Source organism: Rana temporaria, unplaced genomic scaffold (genome assembly GCF_905171775.1).
Source record: "Rana temporaria unplaced genomic scaffold, aRanTem1.1, whole genome shotgun sequence".
Taxonomy (NCBI): domain Eukaryota; kingdom Metazoa; phylum Chordata; class Amphibia; order Anura; family Ranidae; genus Rana; species Rana temporaria.
The window spans coordinates 38,501-60,538 of NW_024404508.1; the positions used below are offsets into that span (position 1 = coordinate 38,501).

The 22,038-nt window shown below is 49.9% G+C and overlaps 1 protein-coding gene across 1 annotated transcript in view; it reads right to left on the minus strand.

Annotated features, from left to right (window-relative positions):
• LOC120922023 (cadherin-1-like) overlaps window positions 1–22,038 on the minus strand; it is a 58,699-nt gene that overhangs the window by 17,229 nt on the left and 19,432 nt on the right. Inside the window, exons 5-9 of the mRNA XM_040334559.1 lie at window positions 17,267–17,422; window positions 14,759–14,903; window positions 7,388–7,563; window positions 3,218–3,340; window positions 281–463 (exon numbers count right to left, since the gene is read on the minus strand). Of these exons, the coding sequence (XP_040190493.1) occupies window positions 281–463; window positions 3,218–3,340; window positions 7,388–7,563; window positions 14,759–14,903; window positions 17,267–17,422 (783 nt within the window). The remainder of the gene's footprint in view (window positions 1–280; window positions 464–3,217; window positions 3,341–7,387; window positions 7,564–14,758; window positions 14,904–17,266; window positions 17,423–22,038) is intronic.

Here is a 22,038-nt window from a genome sequence, read left to right on the forward strand (position 1 = left end):
TGTCACTCAATGGCCCATTACAGGCAGGGACTCACATGAGTGTAGAACAATAGAGTGACACAGCTTGTACTTTCACATTACTTCCTCTCTGTGGTCACTGGTCCCAGCAACTTCAGTCTTCAGACCCTGCCAGCCCTCCTGGCTGCAGCAGCCCCCTTCACTAGCCCTCCAGGGTAACTCTCTGCACCAGCCTGCCTGGCTGACTCTTAGGAGATCTCCCAGGGAAAGACCGAAGACTTAATAAGCACACCCTTGTGTACGGCAACCACATTGAACTTACCTTCACCGTTGTCAGCTGACCCATGTTATCTGGGGTTGTAGTTATACCAAATAGGTTTCCTTCATTGCCTTTAACAATCTTATACACGGCTGTCCAGGCGTCTGTGTTGGGGGTGTCGCCATCTGTAACCGTCAGGAGCGCAACCTCATACCCCACAGCGTTTTCAGGGACCTTCGCTGAGTACTGAAATTAAGAGATCTCATGTCAGAACTACAACATAATGGTCTTTGTGAATGTAGAACTATATGTCAGGGCTTCTCCAAAATGGCCTCCGCCCACAAGACCATAACAAAATGGCCTCCGCCGATAGGAACATAGCGAAATGGCCTCTGCCCACAGGACCATAACAAAATGGTCTCCACCTACAGGACCATAACAAAATGGTCTCCGCCGATAGGACCATAACAAAATGGCCTCCGCCTACAGGACCATAACAAAATGGTCTCCGCCCACAAGACCATAACAAAAGGAACCTCTAAATTGGAACGGCCCTAAGAGCTCTACAAAATGGACCCAGTATACATGACTGACAAGATGGCTCCTGGTTACAAGATTTAAAGTGCATTTAAATTTCCAATAACAAAAATGTCCTATATTGCAGTCCTCAGGTGTGGTGGCTACATTTGTTTTCACTTTTCATGCCTTTTCCCTTTATTTTCTCAGGGCAATTCTGCAGCCAATACACCCCCCTGTCCTGGTGGCTACGCTCCCTGCTCCACTGTATCAATAAAAGCTTGTCATCAAGGACTACAAACATGTCTTCCCCATTTCATCTCCATTAGACCCCTTTCACACTGAGGCGTTTTTCAGGCGCTAAAGGGCTAAAAATAACGCCTGTAAAGTGCCTGAAAAACGCCTCCCCTGCCACCCCAAAGTGAGATCCAGAGAGCTTTCACACTGGAGCGGTGCGCTTGCAGGACGTTAGAAAAAGTCCTGCAAGCAGCATCTTTGGAGCGGGGTATACTCCCCTCCTCCACCGCCCCTGCCCATTGGCTGCCAGTCCACTATTGCACCTTATTTAAGATTATGAGAGGCCCAAAGCTATCTCTGCTCTCGTTTTAATAAACAAGCTTTTGTTAGATCACTTAGATCTACCGGCAGAGATCTCCTTTACATCTCGCAGGGCTTTTTTTCAGCGGGAACGCGGGGGAACACAGTTCCAGCACCTCCAGCTCTGAATGTATGTAACGGCAAAGGGGTGCTGGGGTGTACTGGAGGGTCTATTAATGCTTGCTGGGGGATCTATTATTACAGGGGGAGGGTCTATAGGGAGGTCAGTTGTTGCTGGTAGAAGATCTATTGTTGCTGGGGGGCTCTTTTGCTACTGGGAGACATCAACTGTTGAGGGAGGGGTCTATTGTTGCTGGGGGAGCTCCATTGTTGCTGGCTACAGGGGATCTATTTTACTTCCTATCATATACAAATTACTTAGCACCACAAATTGATACTTGGTTCTGTATCCATTACTAAGAGGTAGATAGGGGGTGGAACCAAGGGACTGTGCTCGGAGGTGGGTAGGGAGTGGGACCAAGGAAGGGTTCTTGGAGGTGGGTAGGGGGTAGAACCAAGGAAGCGTTCTCGGAGGTGGGTAGGGAGTGGGACCAAGGAAGGGTTCTTGGAGGTGGGTAGGGGGTAGAACCAAGGAAGCGTTCTCGGAGGTGGGTAAGGAGTGGAACCAAAGAATGGTGCTCTGAGGTGGGTAGGGGGGTGGAACCAAGGAATGATGCTCGGAGGTGGGTAGGGGGTGGAACCAAGGAATGGTTCTCGGAGGTGGGTAGGGGGTGGAACCAAGGAATGGTTCTCGGAGGTGGGTAGGGGGTGGACACAACAGGTGTCTCGGAAGTAGGGAGTTCCTGCACCTAAATTGATACTTGGTTCTGTATCCATTACTAAGAGGTAGATAGGGAGTGGAACCAAGGAATGGTGCTCGGAGGTGGGTAGGGGGTGGGACCAAGGAATGGTCCTCAGAGGTGGGTAGGGGGGTGGAACCAAGGAATGGTGCTCAGAGGTGGGTAGGGGGTGGTACCAAGGAATGGTGCTCTGAGGTGGGTAGGGGGTGGTACCAAGGAATGGTCCTCAGAGGTGGGTAGGGGGGTGGAACCAAGGAATGGTGCTCGGAGGTGGGTAGGGGGTGGAACCAAGGAATGGTCCTCAGAGGTGGGTAGGGGGTGGAACCAAGGAATGGTGCTCAGAGGTGGGTAGGGGGTGGTACCAAGGAATGGTGCTCTGAGGTGGGTAGGGGGTGGAACCAAAGAATGATGCTCAGAGGTGGGTGGGGGGTGGAACCAAAGAATGATGCTCAGAGGTGGGTGGGGGTGGAACCAAAGAATGATGCTCAGAGGTGGGTGGGGGTGGAACCAAAGAATGGTGCTCGGAGGTGGGTAGGTAGTGGAACCAAAGAATGGTGCTCGGAGGTTAGTAGGGGGTGGAACCAAGGAATGGTTCTCAGAGGCGGGTAGAGGGTGGAACAAAGGAATGGTGCTCGGAGGTGGGTAGGGGGTGGACACAACAGGTGTCTCGGAAGTAGGGAGTTCCTGCACCTCTTCTCTGAGAAAAAAAGCCCTGCATCTCGGTGCCCAAGAAGAACCGGTGTGGTGGCCGGGCCTTCTCCCACCAGGGTGCCGTTCCCTGTTGAGCTCCAGGAGGCCCCTACTATTTCGGTCTTCCGCGGGTTACTGAAGACTTGGCTTTTCACGCAAGCCTTCCCTGCGTAGCTTCTCTGACAGGCTGGTTGTATAAAGGTTGATCTTCCCACCTGCCCATACACGGTCCCTGCTGAACCAGCCAAACTGCGATCCATTATTTTTGGATTTTTAAATCTCAATCCATGTATGGCTGCCCTAGGAATACTGATTTCCAGGGAGAATAGCTGCTACAACATTGTCCCGGAGTTACACGGAGCGTTACATAATGGCGGAACGCGGGATTCACACTCACCTGAATGGGATCGAATACGGGAGAGTTGTCATGCATTACGGTGATCACAGCTTTGGCGCTGGTTTCATATCCGGCCCCCTCCTGGTCCGCGGCTTTGATAGTCAGAGTATACACAGGATACAGCTGAGGAGAAAATGATAATAAATATTATGTATCGGAAATACAATCATTGTGTGATCTTCAGTCTCCTTCCATTATTCCATGTCCAGCCAGGACTCACCAACAGGGGGCAGTAAGGAGAAGAGACTTCATTGGCCCTTTCAGGACAATCTAAAGGGCATCAGACAGCTGAGGAAATAATTGAGCAACAATGAAGCCTTAAAATATCACCCGGCAGCCATGGACATCCGCTCCATAGGGCAAGGGGGGTCAATTGCCCCCCCCTGGAATCGTAAGAGTGTTGAAGTCAGAGTGAAGACACTTGCCCCCTGTGTTGCAATGGCAGCCACGGTCGTCTCCGCGGCAGCCGTGGACTTTTTTTTCTAAGTCTGGTGCTGGCCTGGGAGCTGGGGCTGCTCTCAGTCTTTTCCGACTACATATTTATCCCTCTTTCCTCACCCCCGGCCCCAGCATTGGATTGGCTCTGCCGCTCAGGCCTCTGCTTAACATCACTGTGACGCGGCTGTTCCGTGATTGGCTGCCGCCTCAGCCTGTGTAAAAAATGTATGTTGTGCCTAAGCCGGCGCTGGCTCCTCCTCCCACAGGTGCGTGGCGTGCAGTGCGTGGCGTGCAGTGGCCGAGACAAGAGAGAATACGCTGCCAGTAACAGCAGTGCCTGTCCCACGACACCACTGTGTACATCTTTTTGTATTGCAATACATCTGTGTTGTGGGTGGCCATGTTTTGATCTTGATGAAAACAACTTATACAGTATAGGCTATTTTCATAAAAATCAAAATATGGCCACAAGCCGCTCACCTTCATGACATTGTCCAAAAGGGGCCGAGCATGGATGACCTAATGATGCCCCCCAGCTACAGCAGATATAGAAAATAATCACCCACCCCCCCTTTAAAATAATCAAATGTTGTTGCTTTGCAGCCTGAAATGAAGACAGACACAGTTTTCAATGTATCCAGCTGTATTTACTCCGTGCAAATTATACCATCCAAGTGAAAGATACCAACATGTCAGAGAAAACAGAATCACTGAGTTGGTGTCGGGAACCATGAATCAGACCGAGACAGAAGTACAGGTAAATCACAATTAAAACACAGTAAAAACACTGGACAAAGTATCTTGTGATATAAACACAGGCGAAGGCAGAGAGCAAATGAACTGGAAGGCTTTAAAGCGGGAGTTCAACCAATTCTTTTTTTTTTTGCCTTAGCTTCCTGCTCGTTGTGTCTAGGGGAATCGGCTATTTGTTGTAAAATATGAGCGGTACTTACCGTTTTCGAGATGCATCTTCTTCCGTCGCTTCCGGGTATGGGTCTTCGGGAGCGGGCGTTCCTTCTTGATTGACAGTCTTCCGAGAGGCTTCCGACGGTCGCATCCATCGCGTCACTCGTAGCCGAAAGAAGCCGAACGTCGGTGCGGCTCTATACTGCGCCTGCGCACCGACGTTCGGCTTCTTTCGGAAAATCATGACGCGATGGAAGCGACCGTCGGAAGCCTCTCGGAAGACTGTCAATCAAGAAGGAACGCCCATTCCCGCAGCCCATACCCGGAAGCGGCGGAGAAGATGCATCTCGTAAACGGGTAAGTACGGATCATATTTTAAAATAAATAGCCGATTCCCCTAGACAAAACGAGCAGGAAGCTAAGGGGGAAAAGTGCCCTCTAAGGGTGAACCCCCGCTTTAAGTAGGCAGAGCTGACGAGCAGGATCATCAACAGGTGGATCACTGTAGAGAGATGGGAGCTGCCAGCACAGAGAATGAAGGGCAGAGCCAAGTCCTGACAGTTGGAAAAAGGATCCCCCCTCCCCTCTCCTACAAATGTCTTGTACACTCAATCAAGTGTAGATAATCACCTTCATAGTGGCACACAAAGCCATGTGATTTTCACCTGTGATCAGCTTGGGTCATTGTGATTGGCTCAGCATGAAAAGAGCTTTCCTAGAGCATTTCAGCCCCTGGTAGTGCAACTGAAGCAAACAATCCCCTATAGGTGGCGCGGTCTCCGGGATCTCCGGGATAAAGTTGTGAACAGGCACAAGTCAGGAGTTGGATACAAAATCCTATGCCCTTCATCCTATGCCCACCATCCTATGCCCTCCATCCTATGCCCACCATCCTATGCCCTCCATCCTATGCCCACCATCCTATGCCCACCATCCTATGCCCTCCATCCTATGCCCTCCATCCTATGCCCACCATCCTATGCCCACCATCCTATGTCCACCATCCTATGCCCACCATCCTATGCCCTCCATCCTATGCCCACCATCCTATGCCCACCATCCTAGGCCCTCCCTGTGTGCCACAAGACAGCTGCTTGCCATCTCCTCTCTGATGCAGAATTTGGGGGAAAACTGTGTCTCTCCTCGGCTTCTTCCTGTCTGGCTGAGTCAGTCGGAGCTTTTACAGCTGAAGTACAGGTGGGAGGAGCAGGAAGTGATCATCACACACAGAGTGCACCCTCCATCTCTTTCCCCCTGTCCAGCAGCCAGCACAGCTCCCCCTGGGGGTGACTGAAGACCTTTTACTTGTACAGAGTACTGACTCTGCCACGATACAATTCTGTGCTGTAAACCTGCCAGCCTGGACTTTGCAGGGCAAGTTTACAGAAAGTCAAATTCTTCAACAGGTTAGGAATGGCTGGGACTTCTGAGGTGTTACATCAATGGATTCCATATACACATTATATCCTGTTACAATCATACAGCGAGTGTGTATATGGAATCCATCTATGGAGCGCCTCAGGAGTCCCAGGAATTCCTAACCTATCATAATAATACAGCCCAACTCCAGGACAGGAAAAAAGTCCAGCCTTGGGGGGTGCGACCTCTTTCACTTACCTGATTCTTCACCCCAAAGCCATACCATAGAGGGACATTATCCCAGTGTGGTATGATGGGGAGGCTGGCGTGTGACTTAACACCCCTTTCACACTGGGGTATTTTTCAGGCGTTTTAGCGCCTATAAAACGCCTGAAAAATGCCTCCTCAGTGAAAGCCTGAGTGTTTTTACACGGAGGGGGGGGGGGCCGTGAGCTTGCAGGACGTTAGAAAAGGTCCTGCAAGCAACATCTTTGGGGTGGTTTGGTAGCGCTGTATACACCGCTTCAAAAACCGCCTCATGCTCATTGGAATGAATGGACAGCGCTGGCGGAGCGCCACAACAGTTTTAACCCTTTCTTCAGCTGCTAGCGGGAATTAAAGTGCCCAGCTATTCACCGTTCCTACAGCGCCTCAAAGATGCAGCTCGCGGGACTTTTTTAAACGTCCTGCCAGCGCACCGCTCCAGTGTGAAAGCTCTCGGGATCTCACACTGGAGTATAAGGAGAGACTCTTTCAGGGCGCTTAGTAGTGTAAGTCATAGGAATCTGAGAATGTATAAACTACAAGTCCAATCCGACACTGCAGCTGGCACACTGATCAGCACACCTGATATTCATTCACACGGCCTACAGCTCTGCAATGGCAGCCATACAGAGGGACGGGCAACAGTAGGCAGTGTCTGCAGGAGCCCGACCCCTCACCCGCACTCTGCTGACTGCGGGGGCAATACTTTGCAGTCTCCAGTTTTATTCTTTTTTTAATGCCCCAGGAAAAAATCTATCCATTTATTATTCTTTAATAAAAAGGTGAACGAAGGCACTTGGGTCAGGCAGGCACATGAATGGGTGGTTTTATGTACATATAGGAGTGTTTGTGTATATATATATGCGCACGCATGTGTGTTTGAGTTTTGGGGTGCACACCCTAATGCAATAGGCTGCGCACGCCTATGATTGGACGTCTCCATCCACACCTATCAGTTTAGTTCTAGACAGCTGTCCGGGTTTTCCATCCCTTCCTCCGAATCCCAGAATAAAATCCCCCACTTTCTAGCAGCTGTATCTCCCGATGATTCCACATTCCGGGGGAATCCATCGCTGGAGGAAGACACCAGTAGCTGTGGAATGTCAGCCATAGTTAGCCGGGACTGTGAGTGGTGGTGGTGGTGGGGATTTCTCACCACCAAAGCTGCAAGAAGATAGAAGAAGATTTCATTCAATCACAAACCTCGCGGTCCAATCCGGCGGTCACAACGCTGATCAGTCCGGAGGCTTGATCGATGGTGAACATTGTAGGGGTTGGTAGAGGGGGATCCTGACCGACGATAGAGTAGGCGAGAATTCCATTATTGGTGTCCTCGGTGTCGTCGGCGTCTTCTGCTGTGACATTCATCACAGGAGTCCCTAAAGGGGGAGGAGAAGAGACATTACAATGGAGGAGGGAGCCCCCCGCACCTCTGGCCACATGCGGTACTGCATACACCAGCAGTCATTGTGGAACGAATTATCCGAGTTTCCATTGATTCCTATGGGGAAACTCGCTTTGATATACGAGTGTTTTGGATTACAACAAATTATGTGCGTAATCCAAGGTACTACTGTAATAAAAACCCCAGTGGTGATAAACCGCTTCAGCTCTGGAAGATTTACCCCCCTCTATGGCCATTTTTTGCAATACAGCACTGCGTTATTTAACCTGACAATTGCGCGGTCGTGCGACGTTTTCCCCAAATAAAATTGATGTCCATTTTCTCCCTCAAATAGAGCTTTCTGTTGGTGGTATTTAATCGCCTCTGCTGTTTTTGCACTTTAAAAAAATACAAGACTGACAATTTTGAAAAATAATCCCAATATTTTTTTTTCTGCTGTAAAATACATCCAATAAAAAAAATGTAAAAGAAAAAATCTAATTTCTTCATCAATTTTGGCCAATATGACTTCTACATGACTTTGGTAAAAAAAATCCCAATAAATGTATATTGATTGGTTTGCGCAAAAGCTATATCATCTACAAACTATGGGATATTTTTATGGATTTTTTTTTACTACTAATGGCGGAGATCAGCAACTTACAGCGGGACTGCGACATCTAGCTATGACTAAGCGCTGATACCCCAGTGGGAAACGCGTCAGCTATCCACCCCACTGTCTGCTGTGATCTGTAGTGCTGTTTCTATTTTTTACCATTAAAAGCAACATTTTAAGAATTTCGTGGAAGTGCGGCTGTCCAGTCTTTTCTCCGGTCTTCGCTCCGTGCATTGCCGGCACCCACGCTTCTGAGAGGACACTGATTGCTGAGTGCACTCACCTGGAGCGGCAGTTTCCCTTTAGTCTATCTGCGACATTGTGGTGGACAAATCTGACACTAAGTGACACTTTTTGGGGACCAGTGACACCAATACAATGATCAGTGCTAAAAAATATGCACTGTCACTGTACTAATGACACTGGCAGGGAAGGGGTTAACATCAGGGGCGATCAAAGGGTTAAGTATGTGCCTAACAATGGGATTTCTAACTGTGGGGGTGGTGCTTGTACTATGGGAAGCCAGAGATCCTGCTTAGCAGAAACACAGGATCACTACCTTCTCTGCTGACAGAACGACAGTCTGCCTTGTTTACATAGGAAGACCGCTGTTCTGCTTATTTCTCAAATGATTGTCAGGTCCCACCGGTCCTGCTGATTGGCTCCCACTATGTCCAATCACAGCGGGAGCGGGTCGCTGGTGGCACGCACATGCGCCCCAGTCCCGTGAGATCACATACTAGGTTTGTCATCTGGCACAAAGTGGCCGTCCTGCTGAAATAAATGTACGTGACGCAGACGATAAGCGGTTAAATACCACCAAAAGAAATCTCTATTTGTGTGAAAAAATTGGTTCTTTTTGCTAAATAAACAAAAAAAGGAGCAAAATTTTGAAAAAAAAAAAACCTTTGTCATAGATTGTTATAACATTTTGCAAACAAGTAATTTTTCTCTTTCACTGATGGGCACTGACAGGTTATGATAGGCGGCATTGATGGGCACTGACAGGTTATGATAGGCGGCATTGATGGGCACTGACAGGTTATGATAGGCGGCATTGATGGGCACTGACAGGTTATGATAGGCGGCATTGATGGGCACTGACAGGTTATGATAGGCGGCATTGATGGGCACTGACAGGTTATGATAGGTGGCATTGATGGGCACTGACAGGTTATGATAGGTGGCATTGATGGGCACTGACAGGTTATGATAGGCGGCATTGATGGGCACTGACAGGTTATGATAGGCGGCATTGATGGGCACTGACAGGTTATGATAGGTGGCATTGATGGGCACTGACAGGTTATGATAGGCGGCATTGATGGGCACTGACAGGTTATGATAGGCGGCATTGATGGGCACTGACAGGTTATGATAGGCGGCATTGATGGGCACTGACAGGTTATGATAGGTGGCATTGATGGGCACTGACAGGTTATGATAGGTGGCATTGATGGGCACTGACAGGTTATGATAGGCGGCATTGATGGGCACTGACAGGTTATGATAGGCGGCATTGATGGGCACTGACAGGTTATGATAGGTGGCATTGATGGGCACTGACAGGTTATGATAGGCGGCATTGATGGGCACTGACAGGTTATGATAGGCGGCATTGATGGGCACTGACAGGTTATGATAGGTGGCATTGATGGGCACTGACAGGTTATGATAGGTGGCATTGATGGGCACTGACAGGTTATGATAGGTGGCATTGATGGGCACTGACAGGTTATGATAGGCGGCATTGATGGGCACTGACAGGTTATGATAGGTGGCATTGATGGGCACTGACAGGTTATGATAGGCGGCATTGATGGGCACTGACAGGTTATGATAGGCGGCATTGATGGGCACTGACAGGTTATGATAGGCGGCATTGATGGGCACTGACAGGTTATGATAGGTGGCATTGATGGGCACTGACAGGTTATGATAGGTGGCATTGATGGGCACTGACAGGTTATGATAGGCGGCATTGATGGGCACTGACAGGTTATGATAGGCGGCATTGATGGGCACTGACAGGTTATGATAGGCGGCATTGATGGGCACTGACAGGTTATGATAGGTGGCATTGATGGGCACTGACAGGTTATGATAGGTGGCATTGATGGGCACTGACAGGTTATGATAGGTGGCATTGATGGGCACTGACAGGTTATGATAGGTGGCATTGATGGGCACTGACAGGTTATGATAGGCGGCATTGATGGGCACTGACAGGTTATGATAGGCGGCATTGATGGGCACTGACAGGTTATGATAGGTGGCATTGATGGGCACTGACAGGTTATGATAGGCGGCATTGATGGGCACTGACAAGTTATGATAGGCGGCATTGATGGGCACTGACAGGTTATGATAGGCGGCATTGATGGGCACTGACAGGTTATGATAGGCGGCATTGATGGGCACTGACAGGTTATGATAGGCGGCATTGATGGGCACTGACAGGTTATGATAGGCGGCATTGATGGGCACTGACAGGTTATGATAGGCGGCATTGATGGGCACTGACAGGTTATGATAGGTGGCATTGATGGGCACTGACAGGTTATGATAGGCGGCATTGATGGGCACTGACAGGTTATGATAGGTGGCATTGATGGGCACTGACAGGTTATGATAGGCGGCATTGATGGGCACTGACAGGTTATGATAGGTGGCATTGATGGGCACTGACAGGTTATGATAGGTGGCATTGATGGGCACTGACAGGTTATGATAGGTGGCATTGATGGGCACTGACAGGTTATGATAGGTGGCATTGATGGGCACTGACAGGTTATGATAGGTGGCATTGATGGGCACTGACAGGTTATGATAGGTGGCATTGATGGGCACTGACAGGTTATGATAGGCGGCATTGATGGGCACTGACAGGTTATGATAGGTGGCATTGATGGGCACTGACAGGTTATGATAGGCGGCATTGATGGGCACTGACAGGTTATGATAGGCGGCATTGATGGGCACTGACAGGTTATGATAGGCGGCATTGATGGGCACTGACAGGTTATGATAGGCGGCATTGATGGGCACTGACAGGTTATGATAGGTGGCATTGATGGGCACTGACAGGTTATGATAGGTGGCATTGATGGGCACTGACAGGTTATGATAGGCGGCATTGATGGGCACTGACAGGTTATGATAGGTGGCATTGATGGGCACTGACAGGTTATGATAGGCGGCATTGATGGGCACTGACAGGTTATGATAGGTGGCATTGATGGGCACTGACAGGTTATGATAGGCGGCATTGATGGGCACTGACAGGTTATGATAGGTGGCATTGATGGGCACTGACAGGTTATGATAGGCGGCATTGATGGGCACTGACAGGTTATGATAGGTGGCATTGATGGGCACTGACAGGTTATGATAGGTGGCATTGATGGGCACTGACAGGTTATGATAGGTGGCATTGATGGGCACTGACAGGTTATGATAGGCGGCATTGATGGGCACTGACAAGTTATGATAGGTGGCATTGATGGGCACTGACAGGTTATGATAGGTGGCATTGATGGGCACTGACAGGTTATGATAGGCGGCATTGATGGGCACTGACAGGTTATGATAGGCGGCATTGATGGGCACTGACAGGTTATGATAGGCGGCATTGATGGGCACTGACAGGTTATGATAGGTGGCATTGATGGGCACTGACAGGTTATGATAGGCGGCATTGATGGGCACTGACAGGTTATGATAGGTGGCATTGATGGGCACTGACAGGTTATGATAGGTGGCATTGATGGGCACTGACAGGTTATGATAGGTGGCATTGATGGGCACTGACAGGTTATGATAGGCGGCATTGATGGGCACTGACAAGTTATGATAGGCGGCATTGATGGGCACTGACAGGTTATGATAGGTGGCATTGATGGGCACTGACAGGTTATGATAGGCGGCATTGATGGGCACTGACAGGTTATGATAGGCGGCATTGATGGGCACTGATAGGGGGCACTGGGTTGCACTGATTAGCAGCACTGATGGGCACTGTGTGGGACCAATGTCCCGCTAACAGAAGACAGTTATCGGTTTTCCTCCCTTCTACTCATGCTGTCAGCGTGAAGAGAAAAAAAGCCAATAACCGGCTTCTGTGATCAGGTGGGGGAACTGCATGCGATTCGGACAGCAATTGCATCGCATTCCTATCTCTATAAAGCACACATCCGAGTTTGCCAGATTTTGCTGGTTGGAAGCTGAAGAGTGAGAAATTTGAATGGAAAATGAAAAGAAGTTTTGCTTTTGACTGCTGGTGATTGGTGACTGCTGGTGATTGGTGACTGCTGGTGATTGGTGACTGCTGGTGACTGCTGGTGATTGGTGACTGCTGGTGACTGCTGGTGATTGGTGATTGGTGATTGCTGGTGACTGCTGGTGATTGGCGATTGCTGGTGATTGCTGGTGACTGCTGGTGATTGGTGACTGCTGGTGATTGGTGACTGCTGGTGATTGGTGATTGGCGATTGCTGGTGACGGCTGGTGATTGGTGATTGCTGGTGACGGCTGGTGATTGGTGATTGCTGGTGACTGCTGGTGATTGGTGACTGCTGGTGACTGCTGGTGATTGGTGATTGGTGATTGCTGGTGACTGCTGGTGATTGGCGATTGCTGGTGATTGCTGGTGACTGCTGGTGATTGGTGACTGCTGGTGATTGGTGATTGGCGATTGCTGGTGACGGCTGGTGATTGGTGATTGCTGGTGACTGCTGGTGATTGGTGACTGCTGGTGATTGGTGATTGGCGATTGCTGGTGACGGCTGGTGATTGGTGATTGCTGGTGACGGCTGGTGATTGGTGATTGCTGGTGACGGCTGGTGATTGGTGATTGCTGGTGATTGCTGGTGACGGCTGGTGATTGGTGATTGCTGGTGACGGCTGGTGATTGGTGATTGCTGGTGATTGCTGGTGACGGCTGGTGATTGGCGATTGCTGGTGACGGCTGGTGATTGGTGATTGCTGGTGACGGCTGGTGATTGGTGATTGCTGGTGACGGCTGGTGATTGGTGATTGCTGGTGACGGCTGGTGATTGGTGATTGCTGGTGACGGCTGGTGATTGGTGGTGATGGCTGGTGACTACTGGTGATTGGTGATTGCTGGTGACTGCTGGTGACTGCTGGTGATTGGTGATTGCTGGTGATTGCTGGTGACGGCTGGTGATTGGCGATTGCTGGTGACGGCTGGTGATTGGTGATTGCTGGTGACGGCTGGTGATTGGTGATTGCTGGTGACGGCTGGTGATTGGTGATTGCTGGTGACGGCTGGTGATTGGTGATTGCTGGTGAGGGCTGGTGATTGGTGGTGATGGCTGGTGACTACTGGTGATTGGCGATTGCTGGTGATTGCTGGTGACGGCTGGTGATTGGTGATTGCTGGTGACGGCTGGTGATTGGTGATTGCTGGTGACGGCTGGTGATTGGTGATTGCTGGTGACGGCTGGTGATTGGTGATTGCTGGTGAGGGCTGGTGATTGGTGGTGATGGCTGGTGACTACTGGTGATTGGCGATTGCTGGTGATTGCTGGTGACTGCTGGTGATTGGTGATTGCTGGTGACTGCTGGTGATTGGTGACTGCTGGTGATTGGTGATTGGCGATTGCTGGTGACGGCTGGTGATTGGTGATTGCTGGTGACGGCTGGTGATTGGCGATTGCTGGTGACGGCTGGTGATTGGTGATTGCTGGTGACGGCTGGTGATTGGTGATTGCTGGTGACTGCTGGTGATTGGTGACTGCTGGTGATTGGTGGTGATTGGTGACTGCTGGTGATTGGTGGTGATTGGTGATTGGCGATTGCTGGTGACGACTGGTGATTGGTGATTGCTGGTGACGGCTGGTGATTGGTGATTGCTGGTGACGACTGGTGATTGCTGGTGATTGCTGGTGACGGCTGGTGATTGGTGGTGATCTCTCAAATTGCATGACAAATCGCTCCAATGTGAACCTAGGCTCAGATCACTAATTACGGGGAGTGGGTGATAAAGGTCCTAAAATATCTTCCAGTAGAACTGATTTCTGAGCTTTCGCTTTCTGCTTGCTGGAACTCTGGTGGACAAGTGGAGAGATGATAACGGGAGTCTTCTAGGCTGAAATTTCTGGTTAGTAATATTATTGTATTGGGAAAAATGGGGGTTAGTGAGATTGAAGGTTTTGTACAGTGTGTCCCATGTGTACAACAATGGAGCTCCATTCTCTCCAAACCTTCTGCATGCAGTTCCCCTCCCTCAGCCCCCCTAATACTGTTTGCTGCCCCCCCCCCCCCCCCAAAAAAAAAAATCCCACCAGCCGCCACTGGCTTATGGAAACTGAGCCAGCTTGGGAGCGAGCCCACCCAAATGCCCCCATAGCAAGCTGCTTGCTGTGGGGGCACTCAGCGAGGGGGGGGAAGCAGGGGTGCCATTGGGGGACCCAAGAAGAGGAGAATGGGGGCTGCTCCCTGCAAAACTATTACAGAACAGGTAAGAATAACATGTTTATTATTATAAAAAAATAATAATAATTAAACCTTTACAATCACTTTAAATAATTGAAAAAAAAAAAAGACAACTTACGCGGTTTGGAGCCCTCGGTCACTGTGCCCTTAAACACCGGCTGGGTGAAGTACGGACGGTTGTCGTTCTGATCGGTCACTTTAATAATAATCTCAATGGGGGTCTCCACTTGTTGGCCATTTGATGAGACGGCGTAGAGCAAGACCTGAAACAAGAATTATGGGCCAGATTCACAAAGAGATACTCCGGTGTATTATCTCCTGATATCTCCTGATCCCCCATCGTATCTCTGACTTACACTGGTCCTATCTATGCGCCTGGTTCATAGAATCAGATACACATAGATAGGGCTAAGATCTGACAGTGTTACAATGTGTTACACTGTCGGATCTTTTTTTCCATTTAAAAATGGCGCCGGGGGCGTTCCCGCTGATTTACGATAAATAATATGTAAATCAGCGAGATACGCAAATTCACGAACGTACGCGGACCCGTCGCAGTGTTCTTACGTCGTTTCCGTAGCGGCTTTCCCGTCGTATACTTACCCCTTCTTTTATCAGGCGCAGCCAATGTTAAGTATAGCCGGCTTTCCCGCGTCAATTTTGAATTTTTTTACGTTGTTTGCGTACGCCGATTCAGAAACCCGCACGTCGCAAGTTACGTTCACGTCGAAACCACTGACGTCCTAGTGACGTCAGTGGGAGCAATGCACGCCGGGAAATTTCACGGACGGCGCATGCTCATTTAAATCGGCGTGGGAACGCGCCTGATTTAAATAGTACACTCCCCCTAGCCGCGGAATTTGAATTCCACCGGGGGATTTGCGAGACGCCGCCGCAAGTTTGGAGGTAAGTGGTTTGTGAATTACCCACTTGCCTCGCAAACTTGCGGCAGTGGATCTTAAATCACATAGATCACGCGGATCTACCTGAATCTGGCCCTATGAGTCTATTATTTTAGAATCGTCTTGTCTGACATAGAACAGAAACTGGGAGGAAATCTTGTTGCTAACTCAACAATTTGCCCCACCCCCCCCCCCCCCACTGAAAATCATTTTATCTCTCACCCTGTGACGTCATCCCGCTGCATTACACGCAGAGTGACCTCACATTATAGGAACTTACCGTACTACCAGAGATCCACTCCATGATACCAGGAGGAACTAACAATAACAATTGAAATATTGTGAGCAGGCTCTTCATTGTAGAAAAGATCTACTTCTTCTCAGGGCTTTTTTTCAGCGGGAACGTGGGGGGGGGGCGTGGGGGACCGCAGGAGGAGCGTGACTCAGGCAGACTCAGACTCAGACTGGGCACAGACAGGCAGGACTCAGACTGGGCACAGACAGGCAGGACTCAGACTGGGCACAGACAGGCAGGACTCAGACTGGGCACAGCCAGGCAGGACTCAGACTGGACACAGGCAGGACTCAGACTGGGCACAGACAGGCAGGACTCAGACTGGGCACAGACAGGCAGGACTCAGACTGGGCACAGACAGGCAGGACTCAGACTGGACACAGGCAGGACTCAGGCCCCGTACACACGACCAGTTTCCTCGGCAGAATTCAGCTTCCGACCGAGTTTCTGGCTGAATTCTGCCGAGGAAACTGGTCGTGTGTACACTTTCGGCCGAGGAAGCCGACGAGGACCTCGGCGAGGAAATAGAGAACATGTTCTCTATTTCCTCGTTGTTCTATGGGAGCTCTCGGCCCGCCGAGGTCCTCGGCGGCTTCAGGGCTGAACTGGCCGAGGAACTCGACGTGTTTGGCACGTCGAGTTCCTCGGCCGTGTGTACGAGGCCTCAGACTGGACAGAGGCAGGACTCAGACTGGGCACAAACAGGCAGGACCCAGACTGGGCACAGGCAGGACTCAGACTGGGTACAGACCGGCAGGACTCAGACTGGGCACAGACAGGCAGACTCAGACTGGGCACAGACAGGCAGACTCAGACTGGACACAGGCAGGACTCAGACTGGGCACAGACAGGCAGGACTCAGACTGGGCACAGACAGGCAGGACTCAGACTGGGCACAGACAGGCAGGACTCAGACTGGGCACAGACAGGCAGGACTCAGACTGGACACAGGCAGGACTCAGACTGGACAGAGGCAGGACTCAGACTGGGCACAAACAGGCAGGACCCAGACTGGGCACAGGCAGGACTCAGACTGGGTACAGACCGGCAGGACTCAGACTGGGCACAGACAGGCAGACTCAGACTGGGCACAGACAGGCAGACTCAGACTGGGCACAGACAGGCAGACTCAGACTGGGCACAGACAGGCAGACTCAGACTGGGTACAGACCGGCAGGACTCAGACTGGGCACAGACAGGCAGACTCAGACTGGGCACAGACAGGCAGACTCAGACTGGGCACAGCCAGGCAGGACCCAGACTGGGCACAGACAGGCAGACTCAGACTGGGCACAGACAGGCAGGACTCAGACTGGGCACAGACAGGCAGGACTCAGACTGGGCACAGCCAGGCAGGACCCAGACTGGGCACAGACAGGCAGGACTCCGAGGTAATCAGTATTAGTTAGCAGATAAAATGTTTGCTTACCACATATTTGGGTATAGTCTCTCTGTCCAGAGGCCGGGTCACGTTAAGCCATCCAGTAGTCCTCTCAATGATAAAAGTCCCCACGGGCGGAGAGTCGGCCCCTTGGCCTGTGATGCTGTAGAACACAGAAAGTTCGCCGGCGCGGCTGGACTTGACCTGGAGGGAAGCAATATGGGAAATGGGAAGAGTGATACACTTTCATAAAGGTTCTGATTATTTATTTTATAAGGGTGGAGGCTCCTCCTTCATTTTCATGATTACTAATGTAGCCAGATGTTTTATTACGACAATATGGTGACGGGTAAATTTATCTTTTTTTTGTTTTTCCCCCTCCTTTGTGTTATGAATTTTGACCTAAATAATACTCCTCCAGTCAGCAGGGGGAGATCCAATTCTAGCGAACTCATAGACCTCAATGTTGCACACCTGGAACCCACCTACAGGTCCTCCCAGGGCCGGTGCTACCACTAGGCAAACTAGGCAGCCACCTAGGGCGCACTGCTGACTGGGGGGCGCCTGGCCGTTGGTGTTCCTACTTTCTTCTCTCTGCAGCAAGCAACTAAGTCTCAGCATCAGCAGGCAGCTGCCGCTCCGTTCGCACATAGTGTCAGAGGCGCAAAGGTGGCGGAGGACTGTGTCTGTGTCCTGACTCCCAAGTAAATGGGAGCAAGCAAACATTCATTGATAGGCTGCATTTGATAGGCGCTTCATTAAAAAGGTAGGGTATACATGGGCAGGGCAAAGGGGGTGGGGTCAGGGTGGAGCCAATGGGGGGGGACGGCAAAATGAAGCTTTGCCTAGGGTGTCAAAAATCCTTGCACCAGCTCTGGGTCCACCCAGACCATGTGCAAGTGGGAGGAGAGAGTTTATATTGAATCGCCCAGGAAAGCCCGCTCTCTTGGCACTATGGGAGTCTATGCAGGAAGATCTGTCCGTGCCGGTGGGGAAAACATTTATTACCTTTTGGCTTTTTTCTTTTCCACACTGCACTGAACTAAGCTGCACCTATTGTTGTTATCTTACTCCACGCAGCGTTGAAGGACTATCATAAGTGCACCAATGCTTAGACGAAAAAGGGTCCCAATGTAAGCCGGCAGGAGATTAATGTTGAAGACTGCCCCTAATATTCACCTTACATGTTTTCCTTATTGTTATTTTTTTTTTCTATTGAAAAGCCTGTGGCGTGCAAAACACAACCCAAAAAACTCCACCCGGTGCAGGGAAAAATGTGCACACACATAAAGAGTGAAACACAAAAAACTGCGACGGGTGCATCGCAATTGGTCTTCAAAAAGGACCCAGCTCTGATCCCCCGGGGCGTTAGGCTCCTGACAGGGAAAAGAGTTACTGTGGTCCATACAGCCGAAGCCATATGGACCCAACTTGGCCCAAGCAGCCGAAGCCACAAGGACCTAACATCCTCAGAGGGACTGCCGAAACAGAACCCTCCTCGGTGAGGCTCCCCCGAAGGGAGACCCCATGAGAGCCGGTGAACCTAACCAGAAGGCCGAGTCCACCGACTCCCAAGACTTTCAGAGGCCGGCCCGAGGACCAGCACCCTACTCGCCACACATAAAGTGCAAGCACCATAACAAAAAAAAGACAAAAACGTGACAAACACGGGGTAAATTAAAAAGGAAAGTGGGGGAGAAGGAAGATGGGAGAGTGAGGTAAAGTGACCAACGTGCAATACATTGGCCGGCCCTCCGGCCAGGAAACAAAAATCCCTCTGGTCCTAGCCAAAAGGCCCGGCCCTAGCGGCAGGTGTGAAAAGTGTTTCCCTTATTGTTATACCTGAAGGTTTCAATATGTACTGTCACTTTAAGGCTGGCTCCACCCAGCAGTGATGACAAGGGTCAAGGGGCATAGTAGCCATCTTGGAGAGAGCACATGTAGGAAGCGGATAACCTGTCCTGTCCTGAGATGCATTTTGCAGTGTACAGCCTGTACTGAAATAAAACATCCATTGTTCCAGACCAGAGTCTTGTGTCCCTCACAACACAGAGGACACAACATGTATATCCCTCCATATTGTTTATATTGTTCAAATATATCCACGCCCACCTAGTTGGTTTATGCCTCGCTCTGCCACCATTAGCGCAGGTCAGGAGGATGAGTAGAATTATAGGGGTCTGATAATGTTGAGTTATATATAGATGAGACTATTAGCTAGATTCAGGTAGGGCGGCGCGTCTTTAAGGCGGCGTAGCGTATCGTATTTACGCTACGCCGCCTTAAGTCAGAGAGGCAAGTACTGTATTCACAAAGCACTTGCCTCCTAACTTACGGCGGCGAAGCGTAAATGGGGCCGGCGTAAGCGCGCCTAATTCAAATGAGGATGAGGGGGGCGTGTTTTATGTAAATAGAAGGTGACCCGACGTGATTGACGTTTTTTACGAACGGCGCATGTGCCGTCCGTGTACATATCCCAGTGTGCATTGCTCCAAAGTACGCCGCAAGGGCGTATTGGTTTCGACGTGAACGTAAATTACGTCCAGCCCCATTCACGGACGACTTACGCAAACGACGTAAATTTTTCAGATTTCGACGCGGGAACGACGGCCATACTTAACATTGGCTACGCCACCTAGGGGGCAGCTTTATCTTTACGCCGGCGTACCTCTTACGGAAACGGTGTATCTTTACTGCGACGGGCGCACGTACGTTCGTGAATCGGCGTATCTAGTGATTTACATATTCTACGCCGAACTCAACGGAAGCGCCACCTAGCGGCCAGCCTAAATATTGCACCCTAAGATACGACGGTGCAGGCCGTCGTATCTTAGATAGGTTTAAGTGCATCTCAGCTTGAGAATACACTTAAACTTACAACGGCGTAGATTCTGAGTTACGTCGGCGTATCTACTGATACGCCGGCGTAACTCTCTCTGAATCTGGCTATTACACTTAGAATTTGTAATTCCGTTGGAAAAATCCGTCTGAGTTTATCCCGACGGAAAATCTGATTGTGTGTACGGGGCATAAGATGACCTTCACCGCCAGATAAGAAGCAGCAGCTTACTTAGATGCTTAGATGCCGAAAGAAGCCGAACGTCGGTGCGGCTCTATACGGTGCCTGCGCACCGACGTTCGGCTTCTTTCGGCATCTCGTGACGCGATGTATGCATCGGTCGGATGCCTGTCACTCAATTAGGAACGCCCAGCCCCGACCATCATACCCGGAAGCGACGGTGAGAACACATATAGGAAATTGTATGTACGGACGTATTTTTTAAAAAAAAAACAGCCGATTCTAATTGTCGTTAATCTCATAAATGTAATGTTAAAAGTTTATTTTTAGGGGAACCTCCACTTTAATAATATTTTACAAAGATCTGGATCTACTATCTCATCTGAATGTCTTGATTGAGACCCCCAAATCAGATTTAACAGTATAACCCCTAGATTGGTAGATCTAGTCTCATTCCTGCCCATCGTTACATTTTGGATGGCATTGCTGGAGTTTATGCTGGTCTGGGGGGCCCATGTCTCTTATGTTTAGCCCTCATGCTCAGCCATTCCTTATACTAAACTGTGCCAAATAGTTGTCAATTTATTTGTATTTGCTTGGGTTTCATCATTACCGGGTATTACAATCAGACTACCTCTGCTAACTGGTTCGTTTCTCTTTTTGCTATAGCACTATCATTGGAGAATAAGGATTATTTGCTGTGTTTGTTTGTCTTTTCACTCAACCTGGTGTGCCAGAGGGGCCGAGAGCCTTGGGAAGGTTGAGGAAAAGAACAGAGGATCTATCCTATCCAGTGGCACCTTTGGGAGTAGCACCACATAAACTTTGCTCTATCCTTGTGACCCCATCTACTATTTTCCTATTTTTCTGATGCCCATGGATTGTGGGTAGGATTTCTCCTAAACTGTGACATCACAATAGTTTGTGGACTCCTTACAAATGTTATTTTTACTGAATAGATACGAATACTCCAAAATCTTGTGGGGGGAGGGGGGGTTGCATGCAGAGGTCAGAGTTGAAGAGGGGTGAGATGTGATTGGGGGATGCAGAGGTAAGCAGCCGTGGAGGAAGGCTGAACTCTGCACTGCAAGTATGTAGCACACTCCTGAACTTCTCACTGTGTGTATCCTGTACTAACAACCAATGTGTGGTGTATTCTGTACTAACATCCAATGTGTGGTGTATCCTGTACTAACAACCAATGTGTGGTGTATTCTGTACTAACATCCAATGTGTGGTGTATTCTGTACTAACATCCAATGTGTGGTGTATTCTGTACTAACAACCAATGTGTGGTGTATTCTGTACTAACATCCAATGTGTGGTGTATTCTGTACTAACATCCAAGGTGTGGTGTATTCTGTACTAACATCCAATGTGTGGTGTATTCTGTACGGAAGGAGGTTGGAGGAAGGAGGTTGGAGGAAGGAGGTTGGAGGAAGGAGGAAGGAGGTTGGAGGAAGGAGGTTGGAGGAAGGAGGAAGGAGGTTGGAGGAAGGAGGTTGGAGGAAGGAGGTTGGAGGAAGGAGGTTGGAGGTTGGAGGAAGGAGGTTGGAGGAAGGATGGAGGAAGGAAGTTGGAGGAAGGAGGTAGGAGGAAGGAGGAAGGAGGTTGGAGGAAGGAGGTTGGAGGAAGGAGGTTGGAGGAAGGAGGAAGGAGGAAGGAGGTTGGAGGAAGGAGGAAGGAGGTTGGAGGAAGGAGGAAGGAGGAAGGAGGTTGGAGGTTGGAGGAAGGAGGTTGGAGGAAGGAGGTTGGAGGAAGGAGGAAGGAGGTTGGAGGAAGGAGGTTGGAGGAAGGAGGT